The sequence below is a fragment of the Oryzias latipes genome, chromosome 14 (genome assembly GCF_002234675.1).
Source record: "Oryzias latipes chromosome 14, ASM223467v1".
Lineage (NCBI taxonomy): Eukaryota > Metazoa > Chordata > Actinopteri > Beloniformes > Adrianichthyidae > Oryzias > Oryzias latipes.
This window is the reverse complement of record NC_019872.2, coordinates 14,028,578-14,051,427: the sequence shown is the minus strand read 5'-3', so window position 1 is coordinate 14,051,427 and position 22,850 is coordinate 14,028,578. Positions and strand designations below refer to the sequence as shown.

The 22,850-nt window shown below is 38.5% G+C and overlaps 2 protein-coding genes across 5 annotated transcripts; both read right to left on the bottom strand.

The window, feature by feature from the left end:
• Positions 1-17: 17 nt before the first annotated feature.
• LOC101161181 (zinc finger X-chromosomal protein) lies at positions 18-13,381 on the bottom strand. 4 transcript variants are annotated; one of them, XM_023962390.1, is made up of 8 exons: positions 12,904-13,379; positions 9,660-9,756; positions 9,319-9,412; positions 9,098-9,244; positions 5,475-5,624; positions 4,923-5,048; positions 3,326-3,469; positions 18-2,604 (listed from the first exon to the last, which is right to left on the bottom strand). In XM_023962390.1, exons 3-8 carry the CDS (start codon positions 9,410-9,412, stop codon positions 1,280-1,282), a joined length of 1,986 nt encoding a protein of 661 aa, XP_023818158.1. In that variant the 5' UTR covers positions 9,660-9,756; positions 12,904-13,379; the 3' UTR covers positions 18-1,279. The 4 variants fall into 4 exon arrangements, with proteins under 4 accessions (XP_023818158.1, XP_023818159.1, XP_011481775.1 ...); XM_023962391.1 differs by having other exon boundaries at positions 9,098-9,202; XM_011483473.3 differs by having other exon boundaries at positions 9,098-9,412; positions 12,904-13,381.
• A 1,564-nt stretch (positions 13,382-14,945) lies between these two features.
• Positions 14,946-21,370, bottom strand: LOC101166157 (peroxiredoxin-4). Its single transcript, XM_004076358.4, has 7 exons — positions 21,119-21,370; positions 19,115-19,232; positions 18,917-19,033; positions 18,615-18,737; positions 15,464-15,594; positions 15,334-15,368; positions 14,946-15,058 (listed from the first exon to the last, which is right to left on the bottom strand). Exons 1-7 carry the CDS (start codon positions 21,315-21,317, stop codon positions 15,008-15,010), a joined length of 774 nt encoding a protein of 257 aa, XP_004076406.1. The 5' UTR covers positions 21,318-21,370; the 3' UTR covers positions 14,946-15,007.
• Between the last annotated feature and the right edge of the window lie 1,480 nt (positions 21,371-22,850).

Here is a 22,850-nt window from a genome sequence, read left to right as displayed (position 1 = left end):
AAATACAGAGACATACATACATACAACAAAGTTCAGATTTCCTTTTAATCAACTGTTTACATCTACACGCTTTGTACAGATTTGTATACAAAACAATAATTTACGTCCCATAGAAGTCTAGTTACACTTAGCTATACAACAAGTTGTAAATGAAATAAATATAAAAACCAATAATCACAGGTGTTAAAAAAAGAGATTAAAAAGCCATAGTACATGTACACTGCCAGAACCTGAAGAGTCCCTTTCTGCTGGCAAAAAATGCATCTGTGATGGCCTAAAACAAAGGTCAGTCCATAGTTTCAGACTTGCAGCACCACATATACTGTAGGATTCCCATTGAGACCAAACATTCATACATTGGGGCACTAATGAGAGCCTTTACTAAAATAAAAATCTAAACCAACTTCACTAATACATGTTTTTGAACAGATCTGGTTGTAAGAGTTTTTCTGATAGATTAGGGGGAGAATTGTCTCTCATTGCAAATATCAGCAGTTTCAAATTCATCAGGTTTTGTTTTTCGAACAGCAGCCCACAATGGACTGAAAACCTGCGTGTAGGCTGCATGATTGCACCTGGTTCTACCCACCTGCAGACGATACTTAGTGTCTGCGTCCAGCCTGACATGCGGTTTTACTGACAAACAAAAGACTCGTGCTGAAACAAAAAGAGCAGGAAGCGTCTGGAAGAGAAGCAAAGGAGCTTCTTTTAGTCCACCCAAACCATTCTCACACAGACACAATTTACAAGTGCTACAGGGAACAGGCTGCTAATACATACCTCAGTGATGGGTACATTGGAACAAAAGGACACAAACATTTTTTTGAAATTTACACTTCGGCTTGAAGACAAATAATTAGGACCATAGTGACTGAGAACTGATTGCTACCTGCAAGATAAAAATGTGTATCTACAAAAACACAAACTGCACAATCTGCCATGCACATTGTCACCAGCTAGGGACATGCAGTTAAAGGTGCAAGTCTATGGAGGGGGGGGGGGCTTGGCTGCCTGCTCAGTTAGAGCCTTAACATTATGTACATGTGGATACATTAGTAATCATGTGAGGCCGAGGATCAAACTGAGCAAAACATTTATATATATATATATATATATATATATATATATATATTTTATATATTTATATATATATAAAGATTAACAAACAAAGATAAGTGGCCTTAAGTGCAGCACACTTCCTTAGTGTGAAGGATGCTGCAAATGCAGCGATTGGGATGCTTCAGCATTGTTCTTTGTCGTGGCACAGTATTTGGCTCAGTCACTCTGCCTGCACCACGTCCTTATGGTGACGCATGATATGCTGGTTCTTCTCCGAGGGGCGCCTGAAGCCTTTCGAGCAGATCTCACAGCGATGTGGATAGTCTTTTGTGTGAATGGAAATGACATGCCGCTTGAAGCCCGAGGCATCCCCGGTGCTGTAGTCGCAGTACTGACACTGGTAAATCCTCCTCTCCTTTTGACCTTTGCCTATAACTACTGTCACACTGCTGGCTAGACTGGCAGCACTGACCCTCGCAGGCGGGCCGGAGCCACTCGACCCACTAGGAGCAGACTTTTTAGTAGTCACGGCAGGAGTGTGCGTCTCTGTCCTCTTAGCCTCACTCTTTTCCGCTGAGGCCTGCTGCTCTTTCGTGTGAACAGACAAAATGTGGCGGCTGAGAACAAAAGGGTCCGCAATTTTGAAGTTGCAGTGCCGGCACTGGTGGAGTTTCTTTGTGCGGTGAGATAGAGAATGCTTCTTAAGTTCAGAGGGCCGGTGGAAGCCTTTCCCACACACGGCACACTTGTGTGGATAGTCCTTGGTGTGAACGGATATAATATGGCGTTTTAGGTCACTGGAATTGGAGCTTTTGTGGTCACAGTGGGCACATTGGTGGGTCTTGTTCTCCTCGTGTGTTAGTCCATGTTGCAATAACTCCTCCTCCTCAGCAAAGGTCTGAAAGCAGCGTTCGCACTTGTACGGCATCTCTTTGCTGTGTTTGGTCTTGATGTGCGTTTTGAGATTAGAGGAATCTGCTGACTTGTAGTCGCAGTACAGACAGGAATAAGGCTTCTCGCCAGTGTGTGTGCGCATGTGCTTCTTTAACTCGGATGGGTGTCGAAAACCTTTCCCACATTCAACACAGATGTGGGGGAAGCTTTTGCTGTGAACAGCCAACAGGTGGCGATTGAGCAAACCCTGTTCAGCAGTTTCATAGTTACAGAACTTGCATTTATGCATTTTGGTGGGAACAGGAGGAGGAGGAGGAGGAGGTGGAGGCGGAGGCTGGCTTTTGGGCTCTCTGTGGTGGTGTTGCAGTCTGTGAGAAAATAGTGCCCCCTGTTGGTGGAACTCCTTACCACACATCTCACACTCAAATGGGGCCTTGCTGCTCAGAGCATGCACTTCCATGTGGTTATGAAGGCTGGCCTTCTTGTTGGTGGTGAAGTCACAGTCTGTGCACTGATACTTTTTCCTAGATAGAACATCCTGGTGGTTATTCTTCGTGTGGCGTTTAAGGAAGCCTCGCGACTTAAACTTTTTCCCACAAAGCATACAAGGGTAAACTGTCAGCGGCTGACCATACGGACCGATGATGATGGCTGGAGAAAAGGACAACATAAGTGGAAACTTTAAGAACAGCCATTTCATTAATTAAGGATAAAGATGCATAATGTAACACACTATTAAAGATCCACTCTGACCATCTTTTGTTAAAGTGTTCCCAATGGTCTTAATTATGATAATGTTGTATTTAGCCAAAAACCTGTGTTTTCTAGGACAGTTTCTGCAGAGCAGCAGTAGTTTATCAGAACTTCTTTGAGTTGTGGCCGGGACTTGTGAAGCAACCCCGCCCCCCTTCCCCTCCCTCCCTGTTGCAGAGATCACAGAGCAGCAGGGTGCTTGGGTCCCGCCTTGCATGTTTACTACATCACAAATGCAACCTTTTTCAAATGGCGGTTTTTCATCTGCTGCTTATTCACATTGATTTGAACAAAGACATTTTTTAGAAATGCATTTTGGAGCTTTCATTCCCTAATATATGTTTTCCATCCACAAAAACATGTCAAAAACACAATTTTCATTTGAGTGGGTCTTTAAAAACTACACCTACGTATACAGCATAAACAGACTGAGCAATCTACAGCAGTAAAAAAATCTAAAAGGCATTCATGCTCATTTGTGAGGAGAAACTATTTGATTAATTCGACTTATTAATTCTAGTTCTCAAAACAAAGATCATCAAAGACACTATAACTAGACAAATGTTACAGTGGTAGAAATACCACTAACCTAACCTAATGTCATTTGTTTTGGCTTTACCTGTTTGAACCTGCCGTGGCTCTGACCGTCTCCTGCTCCTGGTGCGCTGCCTGTTGATTTCATCAATGCCATCAGATTCATCGATGTGCAGAAGAGCACTGGCTGCACCATTTCTGTTTTCACAGCCGTCACTATCCTCCACACCTGTGAAAGAAAATTAGTGCAATTTATTTATTTATTTAGTGTATTTTTTTTTTAAATTTATTTTAAACTGAAGAAAGAAAAAGCACAAATGTTTAAAGCAATGACTCCAGGTGGATGAATAGATTTCTGTTTAACAAAAAATAAGCAACTGCCTGGGGCCCCTGAAATCTGCTATAGAATCAGTTGTGACCATAAATAAACTGAAGGTATTTGAAACTATTAGCAGATAACCACCCTGTATTTACACCAAAGACCTGTTGAGTGTAGAAATTAGGGTTGGGCGATGTCCCTTAAATTGGCAGTTGACGATGTTTGCTGTCAACCATCGGGATCTATGATGATATCGTCGGGGGGAGGGGGGGGGGCTATTTTTAATTTTTCGTTCTTATATAATTGCTATTCGTTATTTTACTTAACTTTATTTTATTTCCCAACTAATGACTCATCCGCGATGATCCAGTATAAACTGGGGGAAGTGACTTTAACAAAAAAAGTAACAAACAAAATAGAAAAGAAGTGCAGTGCGCTCCCGCACTTGATTAATCAAGTGGACCAGTGGAGCGCGGACTTACAGCTTTGTGTTTGAGGGGAGGAGGGGGGTGCTTTCTTACATGAGCGGTATGTGTGGGAGATTTAGGACTGCGATCCATCCCGCAGCTCTAGGTGAACGAGCTACCGAACTCAGAACCGGGTCTAAAAGTGTGTTTTCGAGCAGAGCTCGGACCACCAGCATACACACACAGCGGCTTTGGGGCGGTGTGAGCTTCAAAGCAGAAATGTCGCTCAGTCCTTAGAAACCGTTCAAACAATCACGTGGATTTGTGTTTTCAGTCGTGTCCCGAAAAAATAGAGGCTGATGTTATTCCTACATGTTTAAGTGCAGCCAAGATGCAGATTGAAGAATTTGCGGATGGATTTTATGTCCACCCAAAGCCAATGTTGTTAGCCCGTGTTAGCATACTGCTAATCCTGGCTTCTTTCTGGCTCCGTTCTTCAACAGAAAAAGCACTGACCACACAGATTAAAAATAAAATGATGAGTGAACAGGCGCTTCATAATAACCGTAACATTATTAAAAGCACGTTTAGAAGATCGTCTCGTATATTACCGAGCTGACATGTAAATGTATATAGCCGCTCAGCGGAACTTATATCCTCTTCCGGTTTCTCAAACCCTGCGCATGTGCGAATGATTTATTCCGACCGAAAGAGTGACCCATGTGAACGTTTGTTATATTCTGAAAACATTTTTCTGGGCCCATGTACACAGTTGGATTCTAATCCGACCATTGATCCGATCAAGATATCTTGCACATGTAACCGTGGCTCATGGGGTCGACTCGCAACGTGGCGGGGGCGTGGCATCACTATGGTGTCTCTCCATCGTGATGTCACTCACCCATCACGATGGACGATACCATAGTCCATCGGCACAACCCTAGTAGAAATCTTACCATGGTGTCCTTGATTGTGGTGAGAATCCCCAGACTTGTAAATCAGTTTTTCTCTGAGAGTTTGGCTTGAAGACTCAGTGAGTGCCATGCTTTCTGCATCACCATCACTAATGTCAACAGATTCTCCTGCAGAAAACAAAAGCCTGTATTTAATTTGTTGAATTTTTAGATTCCTGTAGATGCTTCTGTAAGATGTAAAAAGATAAAAACACACATTCAAAAAATACACCATAATGACAAGAGATTGATCAAATTCAATGTGTGGAAGCTAAACTTAAAGAATACTGATAGGAAAATGAAAAACTACATCTGCTGCAATTTATTTTGATCTATCTGCATCTGAAAACACAAAAATAAAAGGTTTTTTTCAACAGAACTGTTGTAGTTTAGAATTTGAAAGGAGATTTGTAATTTGGTCCATTTCTGTTTTAGAAGTTAAAACTTTTGCCCATTTCATTTTTTTTAGTTACTCTTCCATTATGGCACAACAGCTTACAAACGTTTTTTTTTTGTTTTTTAATAACAAAAGCAAACACAAAGATTGATCCTCACCCATGTCATCCTCTCCAGAATCTGCCTTGAATATGTACACCTTTATCACCTCCTGTCCATCCTCATCCTTCTCCACTTCCTGGTCCTCAACTGCTCCTTCCACCGTGACCTCTGTTCCATCCTCAGACACCATTTTACCAGCTTCATCCACTGTTGATGGACACAAAATGCATTTCACATAAGGCTATGTAAATTATATTACACACAACTACATTGTTTTTATTTGGATTGAACTACTCACAAGACATCCCTCAGAATTTTGCACAAAGTCAGCAAAATCTCAAATTTATTTTATTTTTTTACTAAAAGCACTATAACAAGTGCTTAAAGTTTTGTTCGTCAAACCACTCATGTTGTTGGAATGGTATCGTTAGAAATACTGTTTTCTTTAAAAAGCAGAAGTGCAAAATGACTTGCCAGTTAACCCTTTGAGTCGTGGTGTTACTTTGGAATGAAATAACTGGTTTGCTTGTGTGGTGTTTAAATGGTAAATGAAAATGCTTATAACTAGATACGAGTCAATAATGTCAGATTAAAAATTAATAAATAAAAATTGCTGCACTAATCAAACCCAATTATACTTGTAAAAACTGGCAACTACAATGTCATAATTTGGGCTGGAATTATAATTGTCACATAACCATCAAAACAATGTACAAAACTGGCCAAATTCAATCCTGTGCCAACAGTTAAAGAAAAACAAACACACCAAATGTATCCGTTCTTATGTCTGATAACTACTGTAGCTTTAAAGTTGACCTGCCTCATCTGCAGATTAACTCAACGTGTAAAAATTAATTGAAAAAAATTTAATTGTTCTTTCTTGACAGACTATAAGTCTCACTGTAAATGAATTACAGTTATGAGAAGACATTAGAAAAATGTGTGCAAATGAATGAGATTATTTTCAATGTTGTAATACCAGTTATCAGGTTCTTGGCTTTAATCAAACTGTGAAAACATAAATTCTGCTACAAGAGAGAAACTATTAGCCAAAAATCCCTAACTTAATATATCATTGCCTTTTTTTAATGAATATTCAACACATTTCTTTTTTTTTTTAAAGGTCCATCAATAAAAAAGTAATTTTGTATTGAAAACTACCCAATTAACTGTACTATAACCGATGCAGAATAACAATAATTTGCAAATCAGATACAAAGCTTACCATCTTACCTAAAAAGGTCTCATTGTAAATATACATGCAAGCCTGTTCTTTTTTGAAGTTTGTTTGCCCTTATTAATGCAACTTCCTAAAATTCTACTGGAAAAATTATTCAAATTTTACAGAAATCCACTTAGCATGTAACAGAAAAACAATAATACAAACATTAATAATGAAAATTTTCAATGTGGTCTAAGTTTAGACTGAGCACTGATCTATGCCAAAAAACAAAAAGAAGTTACTGCTTTATGTTCAGTGATAAATTCTCTTAATGCGTACTTTAACTTCATACTAAAGCATTGGTCCCCAACCCTATTTTCGACCACAGATCGGTTTAATGTCAGACAATATTACCACGGAAATGACTTAAGAGCTAGCTTCTAGCTTACCATTTCTCTCCACTTTTGAGGGGAAAGTTAAACATAAAATCTATTTATCATCTTAAAATGGTCTAACATAAAATTGAATGTAAAAAGACAGTTATCTGCAACCAGGGTCAACTATCTTTGTACACTACATTCTTTGTAAGACCCAATAAAATGTGATTAGAGGCTTCCTTAACTGTCAAAGTAGGAGTAAAAAACCCACAGTACGTCAACTTCAGCCTCATCTGGGAGATAAAAATGATACAACCCTGATACAAAGATTGGTACAAAAATCATACAACCCAATTAAGACCCCTGGTATTCTCTGTTAAATTCAAATGTATTTTTCTTTGAAGTGGAAGGCTCTTCTTCTGTTTGCTCACTGGCTCTTTTCTGCAGCAAGGAACATTCCAAATGTGTTTATTTTTTTATTAACTTTGCTAGCTTGTAGGGGTGTAACGCTAAAATCTCAATTCGGTTCGGAATTTCATAGGGCTCGGTTCTGTACTGCTGTTTAACAAATCTGCCTGATAATTATTGTGTGTTTTGCTGCCAGACTCCTGAATTTCTCCCTTGGGAGATTAATAAAGTTTTTATCTATGTATTTTCATTATATTTTCGGTACAAAAACAAAGGTAGAAAAAAAATTACTTACAAAATTCATTTATTGGTTTTACTTAACAATAAATAAAATTGACCTTTTTAGGTGATCTGCTTAATAAAATAAGAAAAACTATTAGCTGCCAGGAACCAAAAACTTTGAATGTTTATCACTGGCCTAAAAAAAAAACATTTTAACTTGCACATTTCTTTTCTTGTAGACCCGATTGTTACCGTCGAGTGATGCCGTTTTAAGTTCGTTAACAGATTGGATGTGTTACTGTGGCATACGCTATCTTTGTGTAACAATGTCAACACACAGCATTCGACTTATCCAATTGTCTTTTTCCTTCATGGATGCTGACAACAAAGTTGAAGTGTTCCCACACAGGAGAGCGTAAGGAGATGGGGGGGGCCTCGCGTCTGCATTAGCCATATGTTGACATGCTTACTGTCCGTCACCTAATAGCATCTCGGAGGAAACTCACGGCTAACATTACTTCCGCCTCGGCGCAAAGTTAATACAGTGGACACCTGGGGGTTAGCCCCGCCTATAGCCACTAAGACTCATGGGAAGTGTGAAATCTTGTGTGTTGAATTCTTCACCATCATCACTGAGAGAGCTACGAAGAGAAGTGATGTTCATGTTGTTACGCTGTTTGTATGTGTTCATATTAAATGGGTTTTAATGCCGGGAAGGAGATGGAGCAATCTATTTCTCTGTATACTCTCTCTCTGAGACTGTTTGAGGGAGAATGGAGTATGGAGCAAGGACAGTCAACGCAGCTAGTTAACTGACAGCTCGGCTCTCATTCCCCCACTACAAGTAACAAAGCAGCTGGGTCGATACAAAGCATACGCGGAGAAAAAAGAAAAACGTACAGAAATGGTACAGAAGTGAACCGAACCGCAACTGCCGTACTGAAACGGCTCGGTTCAACTACGTGTATCGTTCAGCCCCTTCTAGCTTCAGATTTTTGGCGGTAATGTTGTCGACCGGAGCAGCATCTTTGATAAGGTAGCAGATGTATTTAAGACACGTTACCGAGGAAAGGGTCCTGACTTGCATCAAAAGTTTAACAAAACAAAAGATGGGACAGAACCAGATAAATAAAAGAAAATAATGATCATAATAAATATTTTTTTTGTTGCTTGTTATGAAGTGAGCCAAGGACTGATACAAACGGTACTGGTCCACAGCTAAGAGTTTGGGGACCACTTCACTGAAGTACTTTACATCAAAAAAACACAACTGCATGGTGCATTTACTGCAAAGAATGTATTTAACTGCTATAATCATTTTGCTTTTTTTTAAAGTGTTGATAATTTTACAATCTACAGTTCTTTGTGGACATGTATTAAAACAAAGGGACATGAAACGCTCAAACTCTGTGGTTGAAGATGTAAAATTTATATAACTATGTCTTCAGCAGTGGCATCGCAGTCAAATGTTTTACTAACTTTTGGCATCCTTATTTGCAAAGCAAACTTACAGGATATCATTAGATAGTCTCCACAGCCATCCTGGTCGTCCTCTTGCTGATCTGGGTCCAACCCATCTTCTGGGATGTCTCCCATGGCAACACCTTCCTCCTCACCTTCCAAAGCCATCACGCATGTTTCTACAGCAACGTCTTCATCTTCATCGCAGTGCACATACTCAGAAACCACATCCTCAACAGCATCCTGGATGACTAGCTCATCTGGAGCAAACCTGTGAAGCGCCATGCCTTCGCCCTCGCCCTCAGACACCAACACAGTCTCTTGAAGTTCCACAACAAACTCTTGCCCGCCAGCACCACCCTCATCTGCAAGAAGCAGGATTACCAATTAACCAGGAAACAGTCAAAACCAACGATGTAACTAAATACTCTAAATGACTGTTTAAAATGTGTTAAGGGTTCTGCATGTCATGCAACCAAAAAGCAGTTACTACAGAGAATAACACTAAATGTGTTTCAACGGATTAATGTTTTAATAAGCAATCCAAAAGCTGATTTTTTTTGACAGAATTTAGTAATCACAGACTTGATGAATAAAAGCAGGATTCTTTACCCGATCCGTGTAATATTATTTTAGGCTCTTCAGAATGTATTGCAAGCCTGGTGACATCTTCATCCATTGTCTTCACACTGCATTTGTTATTGGAGAGCTGAAACCAAACAATATACAGCTTAGATTTCTGATATTCAGAGATCTTGGCAGTAAAGTAGTTAAACCAATAAGAAATTGACTCTTGAAAGTCCTAAAGATCATTAAAAAAATTTATATCATAATTGTTTTACTATTATTTTAGCTAAATCAAATGAGCGATCAACAAATATAGTGTAATTTAGAGGTTGATCCATTTATACTGGTATCCATTTATAAATAGATACCAGTACAATCAACTTATAATGAAAGTCAATAGAACTTGGATTTTTAAACACTATACAAAAACATAAGACTTTATAATCATCTATTCAAATATACAAGCATCAATACAGTGATGCAAAAGATTTATAAACCAATGCAATGCTTTAAACATCAGCTTCACTCCTACAGAACACACAAATCACAAATAAAGACTGAGATTTAATAAGCCAAAGACAAAACTAGCAAAAACAGTAGGATGCAGCAGAATTGCAGAAAGCCTAGCAGGGGCGATGAAGCAACTTTTTCAAGTATGAAGATTGACAACATTGCTGGGCCATATCCCATATCCTACATACCATTTTAATAACAAGGAAATTAGACATATTTAAAGCATTATTTAAACATTTGGCGAGCCATACCAAATGCGCTACATGTTTATACATTGATCTAACAAAACAAAATAGTCTGAACATAGCCTTTTTTGTTGCTGTGCTAAAGTATATACCCTCTATAAAGAATTTTAACAAGCAGATATTAAGCTATACCTCCTCCACAACATGGTTTAATGGACAAACAAATCAATACATATATAATATTCAATATGGTGTGCTTTAGATACAGTTCAGATTGGAAATACCCTTTGAATGTAATCTTTGATTGCAAACACACTAACAAAGTTATTGAATTTTGAAATAATTAAAATTTAGAAAAATGTACAAAAACAGTTAAAAGGAGAAATGACTAAGTGAATTAATATGTTATTGATTGAACTTAATAAACACTAAATATACAAGACAGCAACACCTACCTAATCAGTTAGTTGCCTGTCTTTTCTATGTATGAATTCTCAAGCATGTTCAAAACATCTGCCATTTAATTTCCCTAAATGTTTAAATTTTGCATGGATTTTTAAAATATGGATATTTTGGGGTACAATCTATATTTTATTGTAATTTAACTTTAACAACCGTAAGAGTTTGAATACTTGGAAAGATTACTTCATGAAATTTCTGAAATTGATTTAAATCCAATTCCAATCATCTTTTGATCTATTGTAAAAACGTTTCCAGTGGTCTTTTAATTATGATTAGGCCGTTTTTAGTAAAAAAAAAAAAAAAAAGGGTACATATTTTCTGCAGAGCGGCAGCTAAAAATTTGCGTCTGTGTTGTGGGCATGACCGTAAGTGCGGCCTAATCCTGCACTTATTTCCCACTCTCTGTGGCTAGCTTAAAGCCCTTCCCAACCCAAAGCTAATATAAGCTGTGCAACAAAAAAAAGTGAGGAATATTGGAGCTATCCTAACGTACAGTACAGCTTTGGGACGGATGTCAACTCAGACGATGACGTACATGGATCTAATAAGTCTACTAGTAGATGCATCAGAATGGAGCGGAGCAGGGAGCTTGTGGTCTGCCGATTGCAGTTTGTAACAATTACAAGCTTATTAAAACAGCATTTTTTTGTCTGCTCCTGATTCACCATGATTTGACTAAAGAAATCCCCAGAAACCAAACTTTAAGACTAATTTCTTTATGCATGTCCTCCATCATGGGTCTTTAATCAAATCACATTCTTTAATTGAACAATTCTAGTAAATTTTCAACCAACACCCTGCCCGTTTTTACTGTAAGAATTTGTAACTTATGATTATAGTTCCACCTCTCAAGTTTAAAATTATTGTGAAACCTTGATTGTAACAAACAAATTTGCTTTCTAGAATAAAAGTTGGCAACTTCAAACTTACTGAATCAGAAATTTTTTCAGGGTGTGATTCAAAACCATGATTTCAGTAGTTTGATGTGTAGTTTTAATTCAGCTTAAACACGACACAATTCTATTTAAAAATAACAAGAAGAAAATGTTAAAATATTTTTAGGTTAGCTTGTTAAAAACTACAACTGGATGTACAACAAACGAACCCAGCCAGGTTCTTAGCTGCCTTGACAGAATTACTACTTCTGTTACTAAATTTGTAAAAAAACAAACCCAAACCAGTCTTACACAGCATGATCTAGAGTTGTTTTTCATCCATAGAGAAAGCCAAAACAAAGCAATTAAACAAAAGTTAAAAAACAACAGAGTTTACAGGTGTAAATGCAAGGCGATGCTGTTAATTTAAAATGAAAACACCATCCCCCACCACCGAATGCTTAAATATATAGACAACACTAAATAAAGATGTGGAAAAATATGTCATCGATATGCTCACTGTGGTTAATTTTAATATATTGGATCATTTCTAAGTGGTTGGACTGATTGTGCTCATAATGCAAGCAGTCTCTGAGCAGAAGACAAAAACCGCTGAGATGATTAACGGTCTCCGGCTGACTGACTGCCTTCCCAACATTAGCGCTGAGACATCAGATTGTCTAAATCCCATTAGGGTGTTCTCCGTGAAATTTGTTTCAACATCTAAGCAGGAATAAGCCAAAACAATAGGCAGGTAAAGATGCTAGTTAGACTCGTGTACAGATGTGGATGCGCGGCAGGCAGCAGAAGAAGGTTGAACACATTTCAATAATTTTCAGTCCACCAGCCTCCGCCATTTTGTTAGCTTAATGTTAGACGGATGCTAACTATGCATGGTGTCTAATTTTCTACACTCCAGCCCGTAAAGCTTGATTATCCTTCAACTGAAGTTCACAGAGACACTGGTCTATGTGTATAATAAGCAACGACGACAGCCAATGCCGAACTGCGAGCGCAAACAAGGTCTAATTTTGGTTAGAGACAGCTAGCTAATCCGACAGGCCTCATTTACCGCTCACGGCCTCTCGGGCCCGGGCCCGAGAAGAAAGGGCCCATCCCCGTGCGGCCTCTCTGTTACATTAAAGAAATAAATAGGAAAAACACGTGCATGCAAGAAACAAAAGACACTGAGACGGACAGATGCAACCATAGAACTGACCAAAGGCGCCCAATAAGCATAAACAACCCACGTACCAGATTTATGCTGCAGGGGGATAGCCTTTGTCGGCTCCGCGGCTTCCCAGGCCGCCTGGTTCCCCCAGACTCGGGCAGGATTCAGTCGGGAGTTTTGTGTTATTTGGGCGGGCCAGAGAGGAGAAGAGAAGGAGGGGTTAGGGTTTGCTTCTGAAGTACCGCTGGTAACGAAGGAGGACGTGTGAAGCCAGATCTTGTCATGCTACAGCCCCCTGCTCCTCCAGCTCCGAGGCCGCCGTCAGCGCGACACGTCACAGCCCGAGAGCGGCAGGAAAACGCGGAAGGGTAGTTTAGAATCACCCGACAGCCACCACAAAGGCCATAATCTTCAGATCCCTGGTCGATGAAGCACCGTAGAAGCGTGCTCCACTGTTGTAAATTTAACAAGCGTCTGCACAATGGACAAGTCCCCTCATCTAGAAGAGCTCCAGGTTGAACAAAAGAGCAAACTGGTGGATCAAGGTCATTAAAGCAGCAGTTCAGATGAAAAACCGTGATTCTGAACACCAATGACATTATTGAAACAACGTTTTATTAATTCAAGTTAAAATTCATTAATGCTTCATTTGTCGTACGCAGAGATTTATATTGCCCTCAAATCAAAGGTTTATTTTTAGGGAAATAAAGTTGTAAGGATTTATAATATTATCCCTAATGTCATGCGCTATTAAACAGGAACTAACGCACTTTGCAAAAAGTAAACAACACCAGTATTCGTAGCTTATTAAAGCACCACCAACCGGCCCCGTTTATATAATCTAACATACTATAGTATTTAAATTTATATTTCTTCCACATCAGTTTTTTCTAGTTTTATGAAAAGCAGTTGAACATTTTGTTTTACAAATGTTTACACTATCAAGGATTGTGGAAACAAAATAGTGTCAGAATCATTACACTATTTAATCCTTGAATTTCAAAATGCCCCCTCATGATAAAGTTAAATTAAATTTTTTTTTAAAAGAAAACAATATTTAGCAGAAAATTACATTTTCAATAGTCGCAAATTGAGGAAAATTAGTTAAGAAAACATAGGCTTTTGCCTTTAAAAACTGTATGGCTTTTTTTGAGGCATACAATGCACCATAAACAAAACTTAATGCATTTCACACAAACTAAAGAGAGAAAACTGAAAAACCCAAATCCTTGACCAGCAAACAAACCCTTTGCCATAGCGCATTCTCCTATATTGAAAAGACAAACTTCCTTCCAGTAAGACTCAGCATCTTGCAGAGTAATTTTATGGTTTGCAATGAAACATTCAGTAAAGATAATGTTACTATTTTTTTGTTGTTGCCGTTGCTACACAGTGTCTGTACTGAGACATTATTTTAAAAAAGCAAATGTAATATCAGAAAAAAAAATGCACAAAAGGTATCTTTGTGAACCAAAGCCAACACCAAGATTTGGTAAAAGATGAAACATACAGGGCAATTCCAACAACTCCTGATTATTGCAAAACCTTTTAATTATTAACTTTTAGGTTCAGAGTTGAACTTTCAATAAACCTCCCCTTAAAACCCCCAGTATGATGATGAAAAAATCTCCCCTGTAGAAAAGTTTTTCCCTTAGTAGGTCATAATGTGAATGAGTAGAGGTACAGTATGTATGGGCATAAAGAGCAAGAGTGAAAGCTAAGGCTACCAGTGGATTTGTTTTCTTTTGGAATGGTAGACTATCCAATGAATTCCAAACCACCAACTCTTATAAAAAAGGTCAGCATAATCCAATGGTCAAATGGTGTTTTGAGACTCTGGAATACTGTTGATCCTTCTTGGTCTTCGGGGCATAAATCAAAACGGTGTGGAGAGAGTGCTCACCCTAATGATCCGTCTGCACCCATACACTGTTTTTGTAGAGTGTAAGTCATAAATGTTTGTTAGGATCCTTATTGCTAGGCCCCACTGACGTATGATGGTATTACCTGATGTCTTATTTTGAGGTTGACCAATGGATGAGTAAAGAAGCTTGAATTTGCCAAAGAACAAACAAACAAAAATCATGATGCAATAACTTACTAACCATGCTTTTTAGACCAAAAATTCAGAACTTTAAGAAAACAAACTTTATTTGGATGGATTTCAAAGAGTGAGGAATTAAAAGTTCAGTCTAATTTATCAAAGTACTTCAGCTTGCCTGAAGGGTCAGGAATGATCTGTGGAGGGAAAAATATTTAATTACAAACATTATTTTATTAAAAACAGGACTGCAAACAACAATGACCATTTGATAAAACCAACCAGATTTGATTTTTATCTCAATGTTTGATACAATCATGTGCAGGTTAAATACATGAAAGTTGTTCTTGCTTTTTGATCTGAATAACAGCTCATCATTTGGCCAAACCAAGACAGACTCATTCTCAAAAATGAAGCCATTTCATTCTTCCTTTCCAGTAATAGAATTATTCATGAGCACAGTTGTACTTACTGTGTCACTGCCTGGTTTCCATCCTGCTGGACACACTGTGGAAAAAAAGTATTAATTTATTAAAAAAATATATTTATAAGTATTCATTTTCAACTATAGAAATTGTGTAAAAAAATGGTGTTAGTTGTACCTTCTCCGTGTTTGTCAGTATACTGGAAGGCCTGAACCAGCCTCAAGGTTTCATCTACAGATCTTCCTACTGGAAGATCGTTCATGGTGATCTGTCTCAGGATGCCTTTGTTGTCAATGATGAAGAGACCCCTGAAAGAAGCACACATGTTACTATTGGGCAGCTTTTTTTTGCTTTTCCTATTTAGCCACCTTCACATTGCTCTTGGTGACGCAACGTTCAAGTGATCACTTTCAATGCAAAATCTAGGTAAATGTGCGTATGTGTGTTTCAGGCTTCTGCATTAACCCTTGTGCTATCCTAGGCACTTTAACGTTGGGAGTTGGGTCATCTAGACCCACTAGACAGTGCTCTGAATCTTTTTTCTTCAATGATTTGTGATCTTCACTGGTGTCCATGGATTACATGAAATCTTTCCACCTTTATCCACCTTTGTCATGGTAGGAAGAACACGTCAATGTAAGGATGGGGTCATCTAAGATAGCACAAGGGTTAAAAACTCTCGCATTCGTGCTTCGCTACGCAAGTTCCTACGATCGTTTTTAGGCTCTACATACGAAAAGCATGGCCACTGAAAATGCGTTGCAAGTTAAACCAGGTTGAACTTTGACCAATCAGAGAATCGGATTCCGTAGTGATGTTTGGATGGCGTTCTTTTTTAATCAACAGAAGTACCAACTGTCTGTTAATTGATCATGGAGGAGAATTTAATAATTGTGCTAAATGCCTGGCCGGAACTATATGACAAGTCTTTCATATATTAGAATAGAATTGTGAAAAAAATATAGTTTAGAGCAAGATTCGTGCGATTTGCACAGCTTTGACATTTCCCACCAAGTCTCTTTCAACTGTAGGTGGTGGACATGCGTTAGTTAACAGTAGAAAAAGGAATAAAAAAAAAATAAGAGTCCCCTCCCTGCTTCACCAGTATAAATACCATGTGCTAAACGTGTGTTCAAGAAAGCATGTTTAGCACGTTTATGAACATGCGTCAAATGCCCAGTGTTAACGTAGCATTACACACAATTTATATTCAGTTGTGTAAAGTCATATGATGTAAAGTTAAGTTTTCCATCCACTGCTTGTGAATAAAATAATTCCAATTAACTTAATTCATTCAAAGCAGTGTCCATCATTATCAAGCAGCAGAGACTCCATAAGAAGCTGACCCCCAGTTCTGTTTAATTTAATGCCCACTGTGATAGACTTGCCCTGATGTAACCATCACTTTCAAAGACAACCTCAACATCTTCAACTCTGTGGCCTCCAGCTCTGCCTCCTGTCTCTTTCTCAGAGCCACCGTCTAAACACTCAACTTGCTCTCACCAAAACCTTCTGCACCTTTCCTTTCATTCTTGCTGACAGCAAAACCTTCTGCTTGTAAAAACATGAAAAACATGAAGTCTGAAACCTTCCTTCATCTGTTCTCACCTTTTTCCACAAAGCTCTGTTGATCCCTAGTACTTAAAGTCCTCCACCTTCTTCACCTCTGCTCCCTGTAAGCTCCTTGTTCCACTTGAGTTCCTCTCATTTAAACACAGATACTCTGTCTAGCTACAGCTGGCCTTCTTTCCTCTCATTTCCAGAGAAAGCTTCCACCTCTCTAGATGTTCCTCCACCTGCTCCCTGCAGACCACAATGTCATCTGCAAACATGGTCCACAGAGATTCCTGTCTAACCTCATTTGTCAGTCTGTCCATCACCACAACAAAAACAAGAAGAGGCACAAAGCTGATCATTCGTGTAGTCCCACCTCCACCATCAACTCTTCTGTCACACCAAAAAGGACATCTCACTACTATCATACAGCTCTCTGCCCTGAACAACTCCCACCTATCTATGTCACTCCAGACTTCTTAGTACAAACTCCACCTCTTTTCTCTGTATCTTGTCATAGACTTTCTCTAAATCTACAAAGAGACAATGCACCTCCTTCTGACCTTCTCTGTTCTTCTTAAAAACATTTTCAAAGCAAACATTGCAGCTGTGGTTCTGTTAGTTGGCATTAACCTTACTGTTGCTCACAAATGCTTACTTCTGACCTCAGCATAGCTTTCACTACTCTTTCCCATAACTTCACTATGTGAATCATCAGCTTTCGTCCACTATCGTTTCCTCAATTCTGAACGTCTCCCTCCCTCCTTCTTAAAAATGGGCCCCAGAACACTTCAACATCCTCTCACTGGTTTAGACTTTGGTAAAAAACCCAGTCAGAAACTCTTCTGCCACCTCTCCTAAGCACTCCATAGGCATGTTGGCAAGACCATCTGCCTTTCCACTCTTGATCCTCTTCCTCACTTCATCCTTTCTAATCTTTGCTACTATCTGTTCCACAACAGCCAACTCATCTCTGTGCCCTCCAAATATTTTCCATATTCATCCGGTCTTCAAACTTCTCCTTCCATCATGCTTATGGAACTTGTCAAAAACCAGCTTCTGCTTTCTTTGTATCAAACCTGTCATACAGGTTCTTATGCGCTCTTTGATTTGCCTCCAGCTGCATGTCTTTGTACCCCTGTCTGCTCTCTTCTGATCTCTCAAGTGAAACACAGACCAAACCGCAAAACTAAAATGAACCAAAGGGGTTTACATAAAGAAACTTTGGCAACTCCTTACCCAAACAACTAAACCTAATTCTTTTTAATTTCAAAAGATAACACCTCAATTTAATTTCTGATTTTATTTATATGTCAAATTTCCACTCTAAGGGCACGGTTTTGTTACGGACACCTGTTTTCACAGAAATACTGGTTTAAATGGAACATTTCTTTTTTCAGAATCATGGGAAAAACAAATGTACCCCCCATGAATTATTATTCCACTGAGAATAAAACCCAACTGTAATGAACATCAATAATAAATTGAAATGGATGAACACAAACTACTATATAAAAGTCTCAGTGACCAATTTCAGAAAAAAAAGCCAGTCCATTCAGCTCAAATACAACTATAAAAAAAATCTATTCAACCATATCCAATAGACTGCAAGGGACCTGGGCCCAACAGAGGAAGACCAGCAGATATATTTGCTGCATTAGGCTTAGTGTACCACCAGAGTCTTTCACTCTTTAAAACATTAAGTTTTAGCTTGTTTTGTAAAACCAGAGCCTTTTTAAAGACCCTATTAATGGTGATAAATGGGAAATGTTACCGAAGTGTGTGTCCTTGGTCCTCCAGATAGACTCCATAATCTTTGGAAATCTGGTGAGTTAGGTCAGAGAGTAGTGGAATTTTCATTTCACCAAGACCACCCTGCTTCCTTGGAGTATTGATCCTGTTAGAAAAATGACAAAAAAATTCAAATGTGAACCTACAGAGCTCTGCTGTAACTTCGTGTCTTTGAATAACGCTAAATGGAAAGCAAAATATTAAGTGATATACAGTAATAAATAAGCAAGATATTTGGGGTTTAGTGCAAAAATTCAGCGAATGTGGAAAAAACAAAAACCACACCATGCTAGATGTGTGAACTGGGAGTCCACTGAGCAGGCGACCACTTCTGTGTTGATGGCCCGAAACTCGTGCACACGGTCGCTGAATGCAATAATCTCAGTGGGGCAGACAAATGTGCTGGAAAGAAAAGGTGGTGTTAATGTATGAACGCACTCAACATACCCAAATAGGTAATGCTACTGCAAGGATGGTACTTACAAATCCAAGGGATAGAAGAAAAAGACTAGATATTTGCCTTTGTAGTCAGAAAGCTTCAATTCTTTGAATTCACCGTTGATGACTGCCGTTCCTTCCCAGTGTGGTGCAGGTTTTGAGACTATTAGGGGAAAAAAAAGATTTTATATGATTTAAGGCTGATGTTATATGCACATAGTGTTGTGCAACCAGAAAAAGAGGTGAAAATTCCCGTTGGCTATACGTAATACAAAAAGATGTACAATGCTGCATTTCATGCACGTATTTTAACCTCTTGACACCCAAGCTCTTGTTTGATATGCTTTTTTCATTCCGTACTCACAGGGCCCCAGGAAATCAGAATTAACTACAGTGGTATTCAGACCCACAGTGTGACGTCATTGTAAGTGGACGCCAGGTCTCACAAGGTTAAGTGCGACCAAGGCTAAAGTTATTTTTTGTTTTGTTAATTTCTATTCTGGTAACCTCTATCAAATAAGTATAACCATTTTGGAAACACATTGACCGTTTCAAAGGTTGTTGTTTAGATCGGAAATCTATGCATCGTATGAACACTAGGGGGCGAAGACCACAGTTTCATGTTGATTCAATTAATAGAAGCTGTTCTTTTGTTCATGATCATGGCTATGTCCGAATTGCCTCCTTACTCCCCAACTACTAAAAAACTATATAGTGCGGGACAATCTAGTTCTGAGTTTTAAAAGCAATTTAGACCCCATGCTCACTACTTTGTTTATTTTTATTTTTAAACAGGAAATATGACATCACCGATTTCACACAGCAATAAGATTTGGACAGCGCTACAAAAAGGCCAACACACAATATGGTGCACTATGTAGTGAGTAGTGAGGGAGCAACACGTTACGGTGTGCGGCTATTTCGCTAGTTGTCCATATGTGTTCAAATGTGTGTCGTCCATACTTCAGAAAGAGAAGTGAAAGGAAAGAACAGAAACAAAACATAACCTCTGCAAATGCATTACATGGTTTCTTCCGTTTTTGGTCGCCTGTTGTCAGTGTTTACTGGATCATGGACAAGCCCCCCAGTTGGTAAACAGTAGCAGGATGTATCTTCTAATTTAAAGCCTCATTTCTGGCCCCCTACTTCAGTTAAAAAAAAACCTTTAAATGGACCCTACCCAACTACAATGTTAATCATACCAAAAAATGTTAATCATTTTATAATTACAAGAACAACAAAAACAATAATTTGTTATTTTTATGTATTATTGACCATTGGTTATTGTGTTAATAAATAATTGTAAAGGTAGTAAAGCTTTGCTGGTAAAGGATGAGTGTTGCACAACAGCTGTGCAAAGAACAAGTCACAAAAAATGACTTATTTTGCAGTGATATGCATTAAATGTGTGCTGGTTTCTGAATCTAAAGCAGCTTTATTTGTTTTCTTTGTAAATAAAAAAGAGAAACATGTTAAAATTAAGTAAAGTATTGCAGCTGGTTCAGTAAAAATGAATTTGGATTTTGAAAGTACAAAAGTAAGTCAATTTAACTAGCCTAACTTTTTATTTAACAATATAAAACTGCTTTATTTTTCAATATACAGAGGATAGGGCTCTTTAACATGATGGCCATGGTCCCAAACTCATGTGAGGCCCCTAACCTGAAGCCTGGCTTGACCATATGCTTGAGCAGAAACTACAACAGTGTGTTGAAACAAATGCTACAGACCTTACAAAGTGCTTCAAAGCCTGCAATCTCCTAAATACTCGTATTTACTGATGTTTTTAAATGTGTTTGGAAACGATAAATAACAATTAAGCAAGTGGATAAGTGAAGCGAAGTGAAGTGCGCGAAAGGGGAGGCGCGCAGGTGAGGCACCGCAATGCATTTCAATAAATGACGTGTCCTCCGACCCCCAGGTTCGACCCCGGACACATCAGAAGATAAGACACGCGAATGTCCGCACGTGAGCAGCGGAAATAATGTGCACGCACTGAACGAGGAGACGTTCTTTTGCCCCGCGTGCAGCTTTAGTTTAAAGACTCACTCTTGGCTTTGCTGAGGTGCAGGGAATGGTCAGAGACGGGCACGCGGAACGCCTCTCCGGGATAGACGTGCCCTCCGGCGTAGTTGTGGCATTGAGAGTTTTTGCCTTCTTCTGCAGATGCGATGGAGCCCAAGAGGAGCAAGGAGGCGCTCAGAGCGCACAGAAACTCCTTCAGGGTGCAGGAGAAACCAGACTCCATGGTCTATGCTCTGCAAACACGTAGCTGCGGATGAGGAGGAGGAGGAGCGTTTCTTCTTCTTCTTCACGTGACCACTATATGAAAGCGGGACTGCTGATTGGAGCATCACTGCCACCGTCTGGACTGCATTCTCCTCAACAGAGGTGTGCAAACCTGAAGCTCTGAAGCCACATGCTGCTCTTCCATCCCTTCATTGTGACTCTTTGGCTTTAAAGAAAAATGACAATAGTTTGAATAAATAATCAGTGTGTTAATTAAAATATGTCATTTAAATTTTTTTAATGAGGTAGTCTTATAATAATAAAATAACTTTTTTAGCCACTCCGGACATTACACTAAAGTAAGAGCCCTTGTGTGCTTTATGATCAATCCTCCAAAATGCGAAAAGACCAAGCAAAGTGACGGTTAAATCAATTGTCAGAACTGTTTATTATTGGAGTTTCTGGCCCATATTCTTATTTTCTGCAGCAAATAGTGTCTAGTTCAGGACCAATTTTCTTAAATTGTCTTGGGTTAGAATAACTGCTAGTAAATCTGCTGCATCAGGGGGGATCGTGTTATTTTATTTTGAAAGGAACATGCATGTGCTGCTGTCAGAATAAAAATAAAACAAAATTGTAAATGGCTCTTTCAGTGCTAAAGGTTGCAGACCCCTGTCTACCTCTCCAGAGTCTTTTATTTTGTCTTTCAAGCAACAGTCACATGATTACAGGTGAAATGACATTTTATTGAGAAATTCCTGTTTTCTCCTCTCCTGGTTGTAATGGAAATCATTTAATTGTAATTTTAAAATGTGTTCATAACTGTAGAGGATAATTGTAAAATAAACCATTTAAATGATGACAAAAAGTACTTTATTTAAAGTTAAATAATGTAGGAATAAGTTGACACTCGTTAAATAGTCAAATGTTTCATTTTTTTCAGTATTTAAATGCAAATGCTTTTTCAAGTGAACAATGTATTTAAAAAGTGGCAAAACAAAATTCTTGTTTTATTTGAATGTAATCAAAGAAATGCAGGAATGCCATTTTGGCATTATATCACATTTTATTTTGAAATTTTGCAAGAAAAAAAATAAACGAGTATACCTTTTCATTCAATTCAACTGTAACCCGACATTACAGAATGGGCTCAACACACAGCTTTTACATGATGTGCAAATCCTATTATTGTTTACTAATATTATGAAAGAATGTTTCCTGAGGAAAATCAAGCACCACTCTGTTTTGTTACTTGACAAAAGAGCTGCTTTTGATTTGGTAAGAACTGGATTATGACGACTAAGCAAAACTATAAAATTAAATCATTCAATACGGGTGGGATTATATAAATTCACCATTTCACATTCCCTTCCAAGCTATAAATCAAACTCTACTTGATTTTCGTTGATAAACATATTTCATGTATCTAATGGGACCTAAGTGTAGGCTATATTGTAAATATAGCAACAGTCTCAATTTATGAATATGAGTAATTATATTAAGAGGATGGCATTTCCTTAAATATTCTTTTTTTTCTTGATTACTTTATTCC

What these genes read in the sequence shown, in the direction of transcription:
- LOC101161181 (XM_011483473.3), bottom strand. Translation starts at nt 9,726, where the DNA reads ATGGATGAAGATGTCACCAGGCTTGCAATACATTCTGAAGAGCCTAAA. An exon ending in TTCTGGAGAGGATGACATGG is followed by an intron (nt 5,049 to 5,474) that starts GTGAGGATCAAT and finishes TGTTTTCTGCAG; the next exon opens with GAGAATCTGTTGACATTAGT. An exon ending in GCCACGGCAGGTTCAAACAG is followed by an intron (nt 2,605 to 3,325) that starts GTAAAGCCAAAA and finishes CCTTTTCTCCAG; the next exon opens with CCATCATCATCGGTCCGTAT.
- LOC101166157 (XM_004076358.4), bottom strand. Translation starts at nt 21,317, where the DNA reads ATGGAGTCTGGTTTCTCCTGCACCCTGAAGGAGTTTCTGTGCGCTCTG. An exon ending in TTCTTCTATCCCTTGGATTT is followed by an intron (nt 19,034 to 19,114) that starts GTAAGTACCATC and finishes TTTTCTTTCCAG; the next exon opens with CACATTTGTCTGCCCCACTG. An exon ending in TACTGACAAACACGGAGAAG is followed by an intron (nt 15,369 to 15,463) that starts GTACAACTAACA and finishes TTTTTTCCACAG; the next exon opens with TGTGTCCAGCAGGATGGAAA.